Source organism: Thalassophryne amazonica, chromosome 2 (genome assembly GCF_902500255.1).
Source record: "Thalassophryne amazonica chromosome 2, fThaAma1.1, whole genome shotgun sequence".
In the NCBI taxonomy this organism is placed as follows: domain Eukaryota; kingdom Metazoa; phylum Chordata; class Actinopteri; order Batrachoidiformes; family Batrachoididae; genus Thalassophryne; species Thalassophryne amazonica.
The window spans coordinates 135,486,165-135,506,000 of NC_047104.1; the positions used below are offsets into that span (position 1 = coordinate 135,486,165).

A 19,836-nucleotide genomic window follows, 5' to 3' on the forward strand; every position below is an offset into this window, starting at 1 on the left:
ATTGCTTTCTTCTGACTCTATGATCGTGAGACATGGATGCTAATCAGTGACCTGAGGCAATGACTGGATGTCTTTGGTATTAGGTCGCTTCGGATGGTCCTTGTACCATTGGAATGACTTTTTGTGAAATGGTTAGTAACTTAGATAGAGTGTCACTTGCATGATGAGGGTGTATCAGGTTGTGCCTGTTGGCCATGTAGCATGTTTCTCTGTTGCTTCCAAGGGGATATATGTTTCACCTCGCTGCGGCAGATAGATCATTACTTTCCAGAGGTGGTGATAGACCGGTCGTCTGCCTGTGTGCCATCCAGGACCCAATTTGGGTATGTGGTGTAGTGGATATGGTGACACGTGGCACCAGTCCATGCTCCCAGACTTCACTTGACCACTGTCGCCTCTTTGCATAAAAATGACCAGGAATGACTTGAAAGTTTTACACAATATGGTGTCAATATCTCAGTTGTCACCCAAGATGAAGCTAGTCCAGGTTTAACTCCCAAATCTGAAAACTTCATAATCATTGAGATACATTGTACATGTTCATTCATATGCTTAAGACTTCCTTTAAATTTTTACAGAAGACAGTGTTTCCCTGTGGGTCAGTCCTTTTCGAAGATGAGCTCAATCTGGTCCAGGGTGTGAATTGCAGTTTTTAATGGACTCCTCACCAGAGACAGTAATTCGGTTATTTTAAACACTACGAGTGTGATTTACAAAAGGGTTGTGCTCAAAATTGTGGGTGTTGAACATGCAAATAGGTGACATTTGCACACACAACAGAATTTATAAAGACTAAAAGACTTACACGATCAATACAAATACACATAAATCTGATTCAAAGTAATTTTCCATGAGCTGTTTGGGAATGCATGTCTTTATTTTCACTCAGTAATCTTCTTTAACACAAAAAAACACAATTAAATTAATTTATCATGGCCTATTTTTAATTAAATGGAACCTCCTCTGTATAAATGAAATGTATGTGACATTTATCATGTCTTTCTATGTAATAGAAATATAAGTTGAAAATCCTGTGCGTCTCTGTTTAGTATATAGGCCATCAGGGAGCTGACAGCAGTCAGCACCACAATCTATGGCTATGACCCTGGATAGCTTCCTGGACAGTATGGACAGCAGCCACATTCTATATCATGTCCCTTATGATTACAAGAAGTCAGATTATCTATTAACACTTAAGTGAAATGTACCCCATTGTGGAAACGTGTATTTGAAAATTGTTGTCACAAACACTGTGCACCTCCTGTTTGTGTCTTGTTTTCACTCTGTTGATGTTTCTTATTTATAGATATTGATGAATGTCGTAATGATCCATGCGTTAATGGCCAGTGCATCAACACAGACGGCTCTTTCCGATGTGAATGTCCCATGGGATACCAGCTGGACATCAGAGGGGTAACCTGTGAAGGTCAGCTGGTCTTTCTGTTTATCCACATCCTTCTTCTTTCTGCTCTGCATTGATGTAGCTCATGTGTCTTTCTTCAACACAGATACTAACGAGTGCGAGATCGGCAACCCATGTGGCAACGGCACGTGCACTAATGTGATCGGAGGGTTTGAGTGTGCATGTGATGACGGCTTTGAGCCTGGCCCAATGATGACCTGTGAAGGTATGTGAATTTCCGTACGTGATGCAGTATTTCCAGTTTCACCTAACTTCTACCGGAACTTGTTGCTTTTGTTGACTCGTCTAGACATTAATGAGTGCGCCCAGAATCCGCTGCTGTGTGCCTTCCGTTGCGTTAATGTGATGGGCTCCTACGAGTGTAAATGTCCAACAGGCTACGTGCTGCGTGAGGATAAGAGGATGTGTAAAGGTACTGCACCTCAACACTTCGCTCAGACAGTCGGGTTCCTCAATCGGGTCCGTTTACTCTAAAGTGTTGGTTGAAAATAAACCTCATGGAGGCATGCTGGCTCTTCCACAAAGTTGCATAACACACTATCTCTGTGAGATCCTCAAGAGTTCTGTGTGTTAGAAAAACTTAAAATACTCTCTCTGTTAAGTGTAACAATTTAAGCCTCTGTTTATACCTCCACTCTCTCGCAGATAGTTTGGGCACCATAGCAACAGCTGTATTTGGAAGGAATAGTTGAGACAGGAGGAGTCTGTCAGTGTCTATACCGTCACTGTTTACATTGGAGGTACAAACAGACCGCCATCCCGTCCTCTCTAGGCGCAACAGAGCTCACTGCTGGATTTGTCAGATTAAACACCGTAGTGCTTCAGAATGTAGATTGTGTACATGTGTGTGTTTTTAAATGTTTATTTGTCCATGCATACATCTGCTCATGATCATTTGTTTACGTCTTCTAGATCAGAATGAGTGTGAAGATGGTATCGATGACTGTGTCAGCAGAGGCATGAGCTGCAAGAACCTCATTGGTACATATATGTGCATATGTTCCCCTGGATACACACGTTTGCCTAGCGGAGATGGTTGCATGGGTAAGTTAACAACTGAGGTGCTAAATTATAGATTCAAATAACAATCAACTGTAGACCAAACTGGTTCATGTAGTGTTGAAATCTTGGCTTTTGCTGTTCACATTTTAATTTTTACGTCCGCCAAGGATATAATAAAATCATCGATGTTTATTTATTTATGTATTTATTTGTCTGTCTGACTGTTATCAGGATAACTCCAAAACTACTGCACAGATTTTGACAAAATTTTCACCACAGATAGATATTAGGCCATGGAAGACTTCATTAAATTTGACATGAGTTCCCGATTCAGAAGATCCTGATTCTGGATCATCTCTTATATTTTCACCATTTCGAGGATCATCTCAAATCTGCTTGATGGATCTTGTCAAAATTTAAATCACATGTGGCTGTTGTACAAAGGAACCATGTTAGTGTTGCAGTGGCGGCTGGTGAAAAACAGTCTTGGTGGGGCTGCTGTGCCAATAGATTTTCTTGCCTTGTCCAGTACAGGCATTCAAGTGAACAGTTGGAAAATTACTACAATTCCACAATAATCATTACATGTCCTTCTCAAAATCAGCAGTTTTACAGATAAAGTTAACCATTTACAGCTATATCAGGCCCCATTTCTACTTTGGAAAGGAACAGTATCAAATGCAATACAACACTCAAGTTCTTGAGCAAAGAACATTTCACTATTTGACACCAATTACACACATAGTACACCAAACTGTACTGCACTGCCATTATCTTCAGACAAACAGATCCTGGGGTTCACGATGACACCCCCTTAACAAAATAGAAAATATCACAATGTTCACACGACCTTCCAAGAGAGAGAGAGAGAGAAAATGTTTGTGTGTGTGTGAGAGTGAGAGAAAGTGTTCATGTGTGTGAGAAAGAGAGAGAGAGAGAGAGCGTGTGAGAGTGAGAGAGAGTGTGTGTGAGAGAGAGAGTGAGAGTGTGAGAGAGAGAGAGAGTGTGTGTGTGAGAGAAAATTAAGGTAATATTTTGCATGAACATTACTGAGTGGAATGGAGGCAAACTAAAGAAGCTTGAAAAACTTAAATAACTTGACTAAATAATAACACCAAAACCTTTAAATTAAATTGGTTAAAATTAATTAACAGTGTAGAGGACAAAGCAAATTAAGTATACAAAACCACTTAATTAAATGCGTTGCTAAACTTGGGTTTGTCTGACTATAAGTGTCTTGTGTGAACTCAGTGGCTGAGTTAGAATTTCTTTAAAAAAACATGCAAATTTTGTTTTTAAACTGAGCAAATAATTTGTTTTAGACTGTGGAATACTCCAAAGAATATTTCACTTCTGTGAACTGATCCTCATAACGTGTAAAGTGAAATCAAAATACCAGCAAGGCTGCAGCTTTGAACACTGTTACAAACAGCCCTGGCCTCCCCTATTACCGTTATAACTGGTAAAAAAGTCCCTTCGGCTGCTCCCTTGTTTGCACTCGGGGTCGCCACAGCAAATCCAAGGCGGATCTGCATGTTGATTGGCACAGGTTTACGCCGGATGCCCTTCCTGACGCAACTCCACATTACATGGAGAAATGTGGCAGGGGTGGGATTTGAACCCAGAACCTTCTGAACTGAAACCAAGCGCATTAACCACTTGGCCACCACCCCTGCTGGTCTGCTGTCCCAAAAAAGATCACAGCTTTGACCCCCTAAAACAAATAAAAACGTCACTCATTCGTTTTATCTTAAGTTTTCATCCTCGTTTCCACACCAGGAGCAACATTCGGGAATAAATCCGAGCAGCTCATCAGCTCACCTGAAGAGGTGGATGCGCTCCTTTTCATCCGCGCAGATCAGCAGCCTCCGTGACGTGTGCGCGCTGACAGTGTGAATGAAGCCTGACACGGTTTATAACGGGTCAGACAAACGTCTCTCCTCCAACCGGGATGTGCAGTTGTCATTAAACCACGAGAAAGATCTGATGTGCGCACCTCCATGCGCCTCCAAAAGGATCCCCGCAAAACTTTGGTGTCATTGATTTAATTCGTTTTTGTCCCGTTTTAAACCTCGGAAGACATAACGAGCAGGAGTCCCAGAGTTCTTCAACTTACTCCAGCAAAACACACGGAGACAAAATAAAAATAAATAAATAATATAACCCAAACGTCGTCACCATCATCTCTTCCTGCCTGACTGACTGACAGCAGCAGCTGCAGCATCACGTGTATCACTGACTGTAATCTAACGTTCCTGCATTTTTGTAGCAGGGGCTAAAATTACGGCGCCCCAAAGCCATTAATTTTGGCAGTGTTGATTTGCCAAATATTTATTAATTTTCCCTAGCAACTACATACAATTGGTTATTTCGCTGCACTTCAAGGGCGCTTTGAATGACCGCCCAAGATGAGGAATGATACGTTCTCTGCTTCTGTCGGTGGAAATGCACTGTTGAATGAGAGCCAGTTGGAGGAAGTGTTGTTTAATCATTCATATTACATGTAGGCACATACTATTAAGTAAAACTGACATTGATAATACTTTTTAAATATATATATATATTATGACTTTTCCCCTCCACATCTAGGAGGGCAGCGCCCGAGCGCCCCCTATGGGCCAGCCGCCACTGTAGTGTTGGATGTTGGGAGTGATCCGGATCAGTATTCATGTTCTGCAGCAGAAAGATAAGATATCACGATGTAAAACCAAAATAAGGAAGACACTATTTTGTTTCGGCTTGTGAATTAAATATCAGATTGAAACATCTTGATCAGTCAGACCATTCTGGATCAGTATACAATTATTGCATTGTGTTGTGGAATCCAGATCCAGAGAAGGTCCGGGTCACGATGCGAATCACATATCTTTTATTTTGAGTCCGCGCCAAACCTCGGCAGACATCAGAAATCTCAGCTTGCTCTTTTTTGATTTGTTTTTGAGTGTCACGCACCACAAGATGCTGAGCCCACATGGACGTACACGAGACACAGTTCGACGATAATAAAGCAAGACCAAATTGAATAAAAACCAAATGCAAAAATACAAATAATATCTCACACATACGTAAAGCACATTTCTGCACTGCTGAAATGTCTCAAACACAATACTTTATGCAATACTGGAATACTTTATCATCAAGCAAGTACTCATCCGACAGAGGAACCAGATCTACACCTTGTGCAAATAGTTTTTGAAATAGCTTGAATATGTCATTATGATAAACTGGACAATAAAACAGAAAGTGTATTTCATTTCCTACCTCCCTAAGCAGACAGTGACCTCTGACCTCAACTCAGGTTCAGAGTGATATACTGCTCTAGATGGTAACTGCTCTTGATCAAACCATACGTTCTTAAGGGCCCCTTCACACATAACATGAAAGACGCAGAAACTGGAAGAAACGCCGCGAACCAAACACGAAATGGGGAACCATTAAACATTCCATCTGGTGTTGTGAGGAGTGCACAGTTGCACAGGTGTGCAAAACACACCGGTGACGGTGTTGTGCACCTTTCGTGCGCGTACATGAACACAGTGCGAGCAGCTGGAACATGGCGCACCACATTGCGCCGCTGTTGTGGGCAAAAGTAAAAAACAAACAGCTGGAACGTGTTGCACCAAATCACACCACTGATGTGGAGAGAAAGCAAAAATAAAAACCAGCTGGAACATGTGGAACCACATCGAGCACGCAACTGTGGAGAAACAGAAAATAAAAAAATACATGCCACCTGTGGGATTCAAACCTGCTATTTACAAAAGCTTTGATTAACAGATGGAAACTTTACCAATGCACTACCATCGCTGTCCGACAACAGGAGCATAAAATGCCTAAAATTGACAAGGAGATAAATGTATTTAAAAAAAGAGAGAAATTAGACAATGTAGACAAAGAGGAAGTCTTTAATGTTCACCATAATAACTGACAAAACGGCATTTGTTATGGCGTATTTTTGGTGATACGTGACTGAACGTGGCGTATTTGCCGCAGTGTTGGCTTGTAGTCCTGCGGCATGCTGGCTGTGGTCTCTGTGTTTTTAATGTTACATGTCGTGTGCACTGAGCTGTCATTTGCAGCTGTCAGTGAGTCTCTTGCCAGTGATTAGCTGAAAGGTGGCTTGCTGTGCTGTGTGCGCTCTGGCTCCCTGCTCCCCATCTGTATATAAATATCAGCATGTCATGCAAGTGTGGGGCATGCGAAACACATGCACCCATGTGTTGTGGGCGGGGGGGAGCAACACACACATTACACATGCACAGCATGTGTGTTGAGGGGGGAGCCGACACTCTGGCATGCCACGTGTGTTGCTTGGCAACTCCACAGTCATGGGGGCACTGAGACAAATTTCACAGCCAGCTTGAAAGTGGTTGTATGCTCACTATTTTTGTGCTGACAGCGCAAATGGCCACACATTTTCTAAGTGTCCAGCGAGCAGTGTTGGATGTTCGTGTGTGTCATCTGGAATTTGGCCGACACCTGCCGCAAGAGGATCGAATGGGCACTCATAGGGCACACTCTGTCTTTCGGCTGCTGGTGTGCGCGAGTAGTTGTAGTGACAGGTGTACGAGGCATTCGAGGTGGCTCTGATTTTTCACGACTGGCATGCAATTCGTCCTTCGTTCGCTCATCGGCTTCACTTGTGTTATGTGTGAAGGGGCCCTAATTTTGGTTTATACAAAACATTCTGAGACCATTTTTGTTTTTGGTTATCAAACACAAATTCATTTTGATGTGACTGACATATTTTTGAAAGTTTGCTTGTGCAGAAAAAAACAAAAAATTAATCGTGCATTCAAAATTCTAGACACAGATATTGTTGTCCATGCGGCTGCTCCCGTTTTGTTCAGGGTCGCCACAGTTGATACAGCCAGATCTGCATTGGTATTCGGCACAGGTTTTACACCGGTTGCCCTTCCTGACGCAACTCCAGTGTAACCTGGAGAAACGCACACAGCCGCTGGTGTCCATTGGGCAGTCACTTGAAGAAAATAAAAAACTAAAATCTGTTTCCCATTTCTTATGCACACAGTCAATCGTGAAAACAGAAGATACATTATCCAACACTTGTTTGGCTGGTATAATTTTAACCCTTTTACGTCCCACGTTATTTATCGTGTTCCAAAACACACAGGGGATTATTGGTTCCCAGATGCTGTATTTTTAGTTTAGTTTACCCCCTCATACTTTCTTTTAAAGGCTCTCATTCTCTCATTTTTCTGTCAAAAATCAGTGATTAAATAAACCAAATGAGTCCGTTCATGTTGATCCTTCAGGAAGAAGATAAGAAGAGAAAATGATAAAACAATACTGTAACACTAAATGCTTAAACTGTATACCAATTAATACTATTGTTTAATCAAGTAGGCCAACAGGACAGGCCATGAAAATTTGTTTATTGATTTATTTTATTTATTTATTTAACAACATACCCACAGCACCCAGACTTTTAGGAGCTTTTATGTGATTTTTTTTTTTCTGTTGAAGCCAAAGCAAGTGTAGCCCTCTGTTTCAATCAATCAATCAATCAACTTTTTTCTTGTATAGCGCCAAATCACAACAAACAGTTGCCCCAAGGCGCTCCACATTGCAAGGCAAGGCCATACAATAATTATGAAACACAGTCTACGTCTAAAGCAACATAACCAAGGGATGGTCCAGGGTCACCCGATCCAGCCCTAACTATAAGCCTTAGCGAAAAGGAAAGTTTTAAGCCTAATCTTAAAAGTAGAGAGGGTATCTGTCTCCCTGATCTGAATTGGGAGCTGGTTCCACAGGAGAGGAGCCTGAAAGCTGAAGGCTCTGCCTCCCATTCTACTCTTACAAACCCTAGGAACTACAAGTAAGCCCGCAGTCTGAGAGCGAAGCGCTCTAATGGGGTAATATGGTACTACGAGGTCCCTAAGATAAGATGGGACCTGATTATTCAAAACCTTATAAGTAAGAAGAAGAATTTTAAATTCTATTCTAGCATTAACAGGAAGCCAATGAAGGGAGGCCAACACGGGTGAGATATGCTCTCTCCTGCTAGTCCCCGTCAGTACTCTAGCTGCAGCATTCTGAACCAACTGAAGGCTTTTTAGGGAACTTTTAGGACAACCTGATAATAATGAATTACAATAGTCCAGCCTAGAGGAAACAAATGCATGAATTAGTTTTTCAGCATCACTCTGAGACAAGACCTTTCTGATTTTAGAGATATTGCGTAAATGCAAAAAGGCAGTCCTACATATTTGTTTAATATGCGCTTTGAATGACATATTTTCATTCAAAGTGTTTCAGTCTTATGTTGTCCAGGTAAATGAATTTAATTAATTAATAAATTAATATTAATAAAGTCTAGCTTGAAGCTCAACAGCATTAGAAATCTGAGCTCACATTTCATATCTGTTCATCGATTTATACTTTTTTGCTTTATCTTTTACTCTGTCTAATTTAATTTCCAACTATTCAATTCCTGCCATCAGGTGGCTGACCTCCAAATGCAAGTTATCTTGAATTTCCTCGTTTTTTTTTGGGGGGGGGGGGGGGGGGGGGGGCGAGTTCAGCTTTCAGACAGTCGCTTTTTTTTAAATGACTGGCTTTTCCAATGAGTCATGTAGACATCCACTTAGAATTCAGCTGTTTTCCAAAGAATGCTTTCATGACAGTTTTATGGTAATGGACAAATAACGTGTATATCTGACAAACACATAAAATTGTACTTGGTTGGCAGTGTTTCTCAAACAACCAATGAAAAATAGCCAAAAACAATAGGTCATCTTACCACTCCAACAGCATATTACAAATTACAACCTAAACCATTGTAAAACAGTCAGCAGTATTAGTATTACAAAGTATATCATTCAAATTCCAATTTTTGGATTTACATAAGAGTTGAGTTTTTAATGACAATATGATGTTAATTTAAAATGTCATATCTTACCGACATATTTTGATCACAGACCACAGGCAGATGTTTGGGACCAACTGCCACTGTGTCATAAAACTCAACAAGCCTATCAGAAGTACTTGATTGAAGTGTCATTTTTATTGGATATGTATTGGTGTATCTTCCACTAATTATAGAAAGATTGTAATAGAAAGAGCTTTGTAATTAGCATTCTTTTTTTTTACACTCTATTGGTTTTTGTGTGCCTTGTGTTAGATCTGAATGAGTGTTCGGCCAAACCGGGGATCTGTAAGAACGGCCGGTGTGAGAACACCGTCGGAAGCTTCCGCTGCAAATGTGACCAGGGATTCGTTTCTAACCCCACACATACTGAATGTATTGGTATGTACACAGTTATCTATGGATGAGTCATGTTGTACATATTTCTGCCTCTGTCTAATCTTAAATGAACCTAATTATCCATCAGCTTTCTGGACTGTGGGTTCCTTTGTGTCAAATTAATGTGAAGTTATTTCTCTGTCTTACTCCAGTTTTGTTTCTTTGGGGTTTTTTCCACATTTTTATTATATACTTGATCCGAATTATAACTTGTGTTTTTACAGTTTAAAAACAACCCTTTAGTTAGTACCACATCACTCTTTGAGGTAGTGTGATGAACCCTATCTGCATCTGTCTTCTTTATCAACATGTCAAAAAGAACCATGTTATCCGGTGATTATTTTGTATTCCTGTGCAAAAGTCTTATAAACCCTTTTATTTCTGTAAAAAAAAAGTTTAATAGTATGTCACATTAAAATTTTCCCAATATTAATCTACCCCAAATGTTTCTCCAAGGAGAATTTGCGAGTTGTCTGACCTGACACACACACACACACACACACACACACACACACACACACACACACACACACACACACACACACACACACACACACACACACACACACACACAGTACTGACAAAGCATTTTCTGTTATCTTTTTAAGTTCGGCTGTCTCTGAGGTCCACCTCTTTGTTTGTCTTCCTGTCTGTCTTTTCCTCGTGTCACTTCCTCTCTCCTCTAGATAACCGCGAGGGCTTCTGTTTCACTGAGGTTCTTACCACTCTGTGTCAAATGACATCTAGCAACAGGAACTTGGTGACCAAGTCAGAATGTTGCTGTGACGGAGGCAGGGGTTGGGGCACCAACTGTGAACTCTGCCCCCTCCCTGGGACCACCCAGTTTAAGAAGCTTTGTCCCCTGGGACCTGGGTACACCACTCATGGTGCAGGTAACAAGTTGTTTACAACAGTGAAATTGTTCGAAAGATCATTTTTACCAAGTCAGTTAACAAGGATCTGAGGTACTGTTGTTTTTAACATTTCACAAAGAACATCTACCTTTCAGGCAGCAACTGGTTGGTATATTTCAGATGCACAGATCTCAAATACGATACAAGATCCATAAACTTTATGACTCGACAGATGAAAGCATTGCATTACTACACCATAATGTCAGCAAATACAAACCACAAGAAAATGTAGATTTTTTTTTAAAATTATAATGAGAATTTCACCATATTTTGGATGTTTTTCAAAATCCTACCATATCTAGGGAACAGACATGACACAAACTGTACATATAACATGCAGAAGGATGCCAATGTTCTGGTCAAGTCACTAAACTGCAAACCCAAGTCCAATCTTGAGTTCCCAGTGTTTGATTCATAAAAGAAAAGTCAAGTCTGAGTCAAGTCCCCATTACCATGTTAAAACTATTATGGCTATGCCTACGTTATGTAAAATGATTATGGTTTATACATATATCACATGCTACCAGTTGCATAGGGTCACCACAGTGGCACAGATCTGCATTTGAATTTCACACACGTTGTTCTCATATAGCAGATGCCAACCCGTAAATGGGTAATGAGGTGGAACATGGACAAGTCCATACATGACCCGGGGGGGGCAAATAAAGCCCGAACATGCCCCTATGTCAGAGTTATTGAGCATGCTAAAGGTAACATGCTAATCTTGGTTTGGGAATTTATTAAAACATATTTTTGTGGGCTGGGTGATGATTTTCATGATGGGTGCTTTGGGTGTGAGCATTAAAAATTGTAACTGTAATTGTAGAATAACAGTGGAGCTAACGTCACAAACCTACCAGTACCTGCTAACCATGCTAACATACAAAATAAATAGGTACATCCCACTTGTTCGAAGGTTCAGGTCAATAAATGAATATATTTTAATGCCAAGTTTCAGTAGGCTGCACTACTAACTGTATACTTACATGTGCTTTTCGTTTCAATTAAAAAGATGTTTCTTTCATCTGTGATGTGAGAGTGAATGGTACTTTAATTAAAAAAAAAAACATGCTACTTTATTTTTAACTTTGCAGGTTACAAAGATGCACCGTACAATATAAATATTCCGTAAGACTTTGGCATTTAATTCAAATGACAATTATCCGACCTTCATGGGCGACTCTGTGAATTGTGATGTTTAGCTTAATTTGGAGTAAATACATAAATAGACTACTGAACCTTCAGACTAAAGAATCCTTCCCAAATAAATGACATGAAAATTTCACACAACAGAAATACTGTAGCACAGATGTCTTACATGGTCTGTTATGACAATTAACTACACAACAAGCCATATTGCCTCAGATATTTGTAATAAGATACTCAGAAAAGCCAGACATGGTTGGTTCACAGCGGCTAGCAACCACAGCTAGCAGCTTGTACACAGTATAGGCAAAGTAGCTCCTGGGGTTCCCAAGCAGTGTTCCAGCCAAGTGCTTACCAGGACCTACCCTGTTACTGCTACTCTTGAGTTCAAATCTGAGTCATCGGTGCTCAAGTCCAAGTAAAATCACAAGTTCTGTAAATAAGGACCTGAGTTAGACTTGAGTGTCAGCCCTGGATTCGAGCACTACAAGTCTGAAGAATGCTGATAAAATGTTGGTCTCTGTTAGTTGTTGTTTGTGAAGTGGAATAAATGACCAGTGGCTGCCTGAAATGGAGTAAATCATTCTGGTTTGGAACATTTCCACTTCTGTAATATGCCATAAAAATGCTTACAAATCATTAAATGAACAAGCTACCATGACCAAGAATTGCAGTTTAGTATTATTCCCACACAATTCAGCTGTGATGAATTTATTTACAGGTTGTCGTGTTTCTGTTCAGATATCGATGAGTGCCGTGTGATGGGGAATTTGTGCAAGAATGGTCAGTGTATCAACTCTTTGGGATCTTATACCTGCACGTGCAAAATCGGCTACACCACTGACATCAGCGGCACTTTGTGTGTGGGTAAGGCACCAGTTCACTTCCACCTCTTCCCGTAGAGACCATGTTCCTCCACGCCTGTCTCCTGTTCTCATGGCTGCTGTCTAGTAAAGTGGTGAAACTACGTGGGTGGACTGCCCACACACACACACACACTTCTCCAAAAAATGCAGCCTGTCTGTCTATGTCATTACCTCCCCTTTTGGAATTTTTTGCCAGAAGATCAGTCTCTCTCTCTCTCCATTTCTAGACGTGGATGAGTGCATTCAAGCACCAAAGCCTTGTAACTTCATCTGCAAGAACACAGAAGGAAGTTACCTCTGTTCCTGCCCACGTGGATACATCCTCCAGGAAGATGGAAAGAGCTGCAAAGGTGGAGCGACCCACACTCTATATTTTAATATTATGGATCCCATATTAAAGAGACATTTCTTCTTCTTCTTCTCACATAAATAATCAGTGTATGCTGGATACTTACAAAGCTCAGCATACTGACTCAGCTACTTCATATCTCAACTACAATAAAAGATGTCTTCAAAAATGGAAAAAAGAAAAAGAAAGTAAAATTCACATTGTGCACTATATTCCACCTGCCTATATGATATGTGTGCTTCTCTATACATTATGCACAGGGTTCTCAAGCTTTTCTACTTTAAGGCCCCCACCTATTCATATTTGTAACATGTCGGGGCCCACTGAAAAAAGACCTTAATTATTTCGGCAAGTCTATTTTTTTGTAACTAGCATGTTGCCCGTAGGGATCCATGGGCTCTAGATTGGGTAGTGTTTATAAAATAGGTAGCTGACATTTTTCAAGGGTGGTAATAAATTAAGCAAGTCGGCATGGTTAGACCTTACTTGTGTGAAGCGCCTTGAGGCAGATCTGTTCTGATTTGGTGCTACATATATCGATTAAATGAAATGAAAAGGTTATCAGTGCACTGTTAAGGCACCTTGACATTTGCACAAATTTGATCCCCGCACTGGCACGCAATCTTGTGTACTAATGGGTAAACGCGCTGTAAACTGTGTGTGAACTGTGCGCTGCTGCGTACCAGTGTGCAAAGAAAATTTAGAAATGTTCAAAATGTCTTACATGCATTAATTTCGTGAACTAGTTGTGAACATTGCACAGCCTATTTGAAAACAATGTCAATGCATGTCATTGTGCGCAGTAGAAGTGGGCGGATCGACACTAATATCGATAATATCGATACCAACACTGGTATTGATATTGAACAATCCTCATGTAAAAAGCGCTCCCCCCCGGTCTTTTGTTGTTGCACCGTCACATGGCTCAGCGGCGCCAGCCAATTTTGTTGTGGTGTGTTAATTTTGTTGTATTGTGGTTTGTCAGCCCTCTACCTCAGGATATTTTGTTTTAAGTTGTGTTGAGTGATATTTTTTTAAACAAAAATGTTGATTGTGATAATAAAGTATTTTGTTGTCACGTACAATGTTTGGCAAAATTCTATCCTAGGTCTTTTGGATCCTTTGGATCTATGAAACTTAAATATGAAAAAGTATCGGTATCGATATCGGCAATACTGGGCCTGTATTTACTTGGTATCAGATCAATACCAAAATTCCCGGTATCGCCCACCTCTAGTGCGCAGGGCATCTGAACTTGAAATTGAGAAGAGATGATGAGATGTTACATCTATAATAAACATAACATTACAAATACATTATCTAACTCAAAGGTCTCAAACTCGTTCCAGAAAGGGCCGAGAGGGTGCAAGTTTTCTTTGCAACCACCCACTCCACCAGGTGATGTCACTGATTAACTGATTCCATCTGCTCAAAGCGATGCTAATCATTGAAATCACCTGGTGATTGAGACCTCTGATCTAACACATAAGAAGGAATGAAAATGCAACTGCTTTACCAATCCATTACAATATATATAATAAATAATTACCTTTGAGACAAGATTCCAAATGCATTCTCCACCGCACAACATGCACAAAACAACCTGCAGCTGTAGATCATTTCTCTGCAATTCTGGGAGCAATGAGAGAATGGTTTCATTAGCCTGGGAGCAAATGTATCATCAGCTATGAAAAGATTATTTTATATAGCGTGGCATCAAGCAGGACAAAGCATGGCATCAAGAGGGACAAAGCGGGATGGATTGGCATGCCGAATTGCGCAGCAGTGCAGGGATAAAATTCGTGCAAGTGCGCAAAGTAAATTTTGAAATGTTCAAAATCTTTGGCATGCATTAATTATGTGAACTTCACGTGAACATTGCACAAACAATAAAAAAAACTGCGGGTGAGTGCAAGGCATTGTGTCATCGCAGCGCAGCTCATCTGAATGATTATGATGAGATGTTAAATCTATCATAAACATAATTTCAGTTTTACCAAGCTATTACAATATGAATAATTACCTTTTAGACTATTCCAAATGTGTTCTCCACCTCATGAAGTGCATGAGAGAGAGAGAGAGAGAGAGAGAGAGAGAGAGAGAGAGAGAGAGAGAGAGAGAGAGAGAGAGAGAGAGAGAGAGAGAGAGAGAGAGAGAGAGAAAAAGCTGCAGCCATCGAAAACTCCTTTGTGATTCCGGAAGTGATTTGAGGTGTTTTCAACAGCCAACCTCTGAAAGAAAATTATTAATCCCCTACAAAATAATTATTATATATACGCAGCATCCAGCGGCACAAAGCGCGGTGTCTAGCTGGGAACATAGCGGGTGGCATTGGCGTGACGAATTGCACGACAGTGCGGGGGTTAAATACGTGCAAGTGTCAGGGCACTTTAAGGGCCCCGTCACACTTAGCAAGAATCAAGCCGACCCAGGTGTAATGTAAAAAAAAACAACACAATTTGTGCCACATCTGGGAGGGAATAAAGATTGTGGAAGACAGCCGTCTGACCACACAGACTGTGCCTCGGCCCGCCCTGAATGATTCATGCACACGCCGTGCGCATTTAGCCTGCGAAAGCAGTATAAATGTATGTGGAACACATTAGGATTACCAATACATCTGTCAGAATGCAGTGAGACCTGAGTGAGGTTCGATTTCCGAGTGGAGGAAATATATTCCAGCAGCACTCGCGCTGCACTCACGGTGTGTTCAAGCACAGTCAGGACATTCGGCCTGTGGCGGATCATGTCGAACTGCCCCATGAACGCGATAAGTTTGCTTCGAATGCCATTTTCTTGCCATACAAATATTCTGATTGCGGTCAAACTGCACTCCGTCCGCCATTTGATATATTTCCACCTCGACTGCACCTTGAATGTTTTACACATGTGCAAAACATTCGGGGCAACCACAGGAAGTTGGCCGGCTGTTTAGACTGCTCTCAGACTGCTGTCCAGTGTCCTTGAATGCACCACGACACCTCCGGAATGTGGGTCGAATTTTCATCCGGATGGCGTTTGGCCTCATTCGGCCACTAGTGTGACGGAGGTACAACCAAAACACCCCCACCTGCCATGATATAATATTAATGGTGGTGTTGTAGTTAAAAATAGTGTATTTGGGAGTGGGAGTGGGACTTACCCATTCCCAAATACCCATTCACTTTGAAGTAGAATTACGTTTGTGTTTATGACATTCAAAAAGCAAAACTATTAACTTTGCACAGATTGGGGTTGTTTGGTTTGGTTCCCAGTTCCCGGGTGCCACTTGTGTTTTTGCTTGATGTACACTCAACAAAAATATAAACGCAACACTTTTGGTTTTGCTCCCATTTTGTATGAGATGAACTCAAAGATCTAAAACTTTTTCCACATACACAATATCACCATTTCCCTCAAATATTGTTCACAAACCAGTCTAAATCTGTGATAGTGAGCACTTCTCCTTTGCTGAGATAATCCATCCCATCTCACAGGTGTGCCACATCAAGATGCTGATTAGACACCAGGATTAGTGCACAGGTGTGCCTTAGACTGCCCACAATAAAAGGCCACTCTGAAAGGTGCAGTTTTGTTTTATTGGGGGGGGGGGGGGGGGGGGATACCAGTCAGTATCTGGTGTGACCACCATTTGCCTCATGCAGTGCAACACATCTCCTTCGCATAGAGTTGATCAGGTTGTCAATTGTGGCCTGTGGAATGTTGGTCCACTCCTCTTCAATGGCTGTGCGAAGTTGCTGGATATTGGCAGGAACTGGTACACGCTGTCGTATACGCTGGTCCAGAGCATCCCAAACATGCTCAATGGGTGACATGTCCGGTGAGTATGCCGGCCATGCAAGAACTGGGACATTTTAAGCTTCCAAGAATTGTGTGCAGATCCTTGCAACATGGGGCCGTGCATTATTCTGCTGCAACATGAGGTGATGTTCTTGGATGTATGGCACAACAGTGGGCCTCAGGATCTCATCACGGTATCTCTGTGCATTCAAAATACCATCAATAAAATGCACCTGTGTTCTTTATCCATAACAGACGCCTGCCCATACCATAACCCCACCGCCACCATGGGCCACTCGATCCACAACACTGACATCAGAAAACCGCTCACTCACACGATGCCACACACGCTGTCTGCCATCTGCCCTGGACAGTGTGAACCGGGATTCATCCGTGAAGAGAACACCTCTCCAACATGCCAAACGCCAGCGAATGTGAGCATTTGCCCACTCAAGTCGGTTACGACGACGAACTGGAGTCAGGTCGAGACCCCGATGAGGACGACGAGCATGCAGATGAGCTTCCCTGAGACGGTTTCTGACAGTTTGTGCAGAAATTCTTTGGTTATGCAAACCGATTGTTTCAGCAGCTGTCCGAGTGGCTGGTCTCAGACGATCTTGGAGGTGAACATGCTGGATGTGGAGGTCCTGGGCTGGTGTGGTTACACGTGGTCTGCGGTTGTGAGGCTGGTTGGATGTACTGCCAAATTCTGTGAAACGCCTTTGGAGACGGCTTATGGTAGAGAAATAAACATTCAATACACGAGCAACAGCTCTGGTTGACATTCCTGCTGTCAGCATGCCAATTGCACGCTCCCTCAAATCTTGCGGCATCTGTGGCATTGTGCTGTGTGATAAAACTGCACCTTTCAGAGTGGCCTTTTATTGTGGGCAGTCTAAGGCACACCTGTGCACTAATCATGGTGTCTAATCAGCATCTTGATATGGCACACCTGTGAGGTGGGATGGATTATCTCAGCAAAGGAGAAGTGCTCACTATCACAGATTTAGACTGGTTTGTGAACAATATTTGAGGGAAATGGTGATATTGTGTATGTGGAAAAAGTTTTAGATGTTTGAGTTCATCTCATACAAATGGGAGCAAACCAAAAGTGTTGCGCTTATATTTTTGTTGAGTGTAGTTTCCAGGTTAAAGTAGGTAGTGAAGAGCGAGCCCAGGCCTCTGCCAGCTCTCTGCTCACTCTTCCACAATGCTCCCTTTGGACTGCTGTGTGCGTGTGCACATTAGCTCATGGATGCGTACCGCACATCTGCAGCCTGTGACAGGGAACATCTGGCAGTGTCACTGTTTATCAGGCTTGTTTTGGAGTCTAAACAAGTGTGATGACACTGTTCACTTTTTAGACCTTCTTTCATCTGTATTTACCGAAGCTTTAACTCATCGTCTGCAGCCCTCCGCCATGTTTCTGCTTTGTGGTTCATGAGTAGGTCAGTGACTGATTAAGTGTGTAGCTGTCACATCAGTGTCCCTACAGCATTCTGAAACCGCTCCAACTACAGTGGCCTCAGTGTTCTACATCAGTTGCATAGCAACTTCTACGCCTGTGTGTGATTTAAATGTTGTTACTGTGCCATAAAATTCCTCTTCTTTTTCAGATCTGGATGAATGTTCGACCAAACAGCACAACTGTCAGTTTTTATGTGTAAACACCATTGGTGGGTTCACCTGTAAATGTCCACCAGGCTTCACCCAGCATCACACTGCGTGCATTGGTAAGAAATAACCAGGTACAACACTGTAGTACTGAAATCTGAATATTTTAAATGCAGATAAGCACAATTAAACGTGGGCATCAGGTGTGAAAACTACATCTACATTGAGTGGAAATCACCAATAACACTTATGGTGCACTGTGCACTGATTTGTGCCAGGTGAATGAATGAAAATGAATGAATTTATTCAGCACACAAATCAACAATAACAAAAACTCAAAACAAAACAACTCAACAACAAATATATATGTACAGTGGTCCCTCGTTTATCGCAGGAGTTACATTCTAAAACTAACCCACAATAGGCGAAATCCGCGAAGTAGTCAGTGTTATTTTTTACAATTATTATAGACGTTTTAAGGCTGTAAAACCCCTCACTACACACTTTATACACTTTTCTCAAACAGGCATTAACATTTTCTCACTTTTCTCTCCTGTGTAAACACTCTCAAAGTTCAAACCTTAGTAGAAAAATAAGTCTAGTATTACAGAATGAAACCAAAGATCAAAACCTGTTTTCAGGCCCAAACATTTTTTTGAGAAAAAAAAGAACGTTTTCCTATAAATAATTATGATGGCTGTTAGAACTAACGAATTTAATTTCAACGATCAACCTACGAGGTTGGACACATAAGAAATTATTAATAGTGACTCACCAGTACTTCACAGTTCCTCTGACCGCGCCTCTTCGTCCTGGCGCCGCTCCGCTGTTGCGTCTTTTTCCACTGAGTGACACCTCGGTGCAGGTGTCTTTTTCCGAGTGAACACAGTTATGGGTAGTTGTTGGCGCGCTTTTGTCTTCTGGGCGAGAAGATTATAAACAGACACGCAGAACACAATGCACGTGCTCTCCCTTCGCTTACTGCCTCGGGTGTTACCGTTGTACTGCAGATTTTTCCACAAGAAGTTGCGCTTACCGAGCCCACAGACTCAGTAAGCGCATTGGAGGCAGTGAGAGCAATCACTGTGATGCCAACCGGCCCACCTGATAAGGACGCAGAACACAATGCGCTGTGAAAAAAAAAAAAGAAGAAGCATGCAAAATTGCACTAAAAAAAATCCGCGAGGCTGCGAGGCTGCAAAAGGTGTAGGGACCAATATATATATATATATATATATATATATATATATATATATATATATATATATATATATATATATATATATACACACTGAAGTCCCTCAGTTTAAACAGATCCTGGGCATGTTGTGGTGACAGTTTTAACTTTATATGCATAATTTGTACTGTGATGTAATCAACCAAGTCCCAGAATTTTAGAATATGTAAAGAGGCTCACAATATGATGTTACAAATAATTCTTATAGCTTTCTTTTGTAACAAAAATATTGAAT

General features: G+C 41.4%; 1 protein-coding gene across 1 annotated transcript in view; it reads left to right on the top strand.

Moving 5' to 3' along the window:
- fbn1 (fibrillin 1) overlaps nt 1-19,836 on the top strand; it is a 269,481-nt gene that overhangs the window by 234,184 nt on the left and 15,461 nt on the right. The window contains exons 53-61 of the mRNA XM_034194183.1: nt 1,307-1,426; nt 1,509-1,628; nt 1,713-1,835; nt 2,336-2,467; nt 9,573-9,698; nt 10,382-10,588; nt 12,497-12,622; nt 12,849-12,971; nt 18,367-18,483. Coding sequence (XP_034050074.1) covers nt 1,307-1,426; nt 1,509-1,628; nt 1,713-1,835; nt 2,336-2,467; nt 9,573-9,698; nt 10,382-10,588; nt 12,497-12,622; nt 12,849-12,971; nt 18,367-18,483 — 1,194 coding nt within the window. The remainder of the gene's footprint in view (nt 1-1,306; nt 1,427-1,508; nt 1,629-1,712; nt 1,836-2,335; nt 2,468-9,572; nt 9,699-10,381; nt 10,589-12,496; nt 12,623-12,848; nt 12,972-18,366; nt 18,484-19,836) is intronic.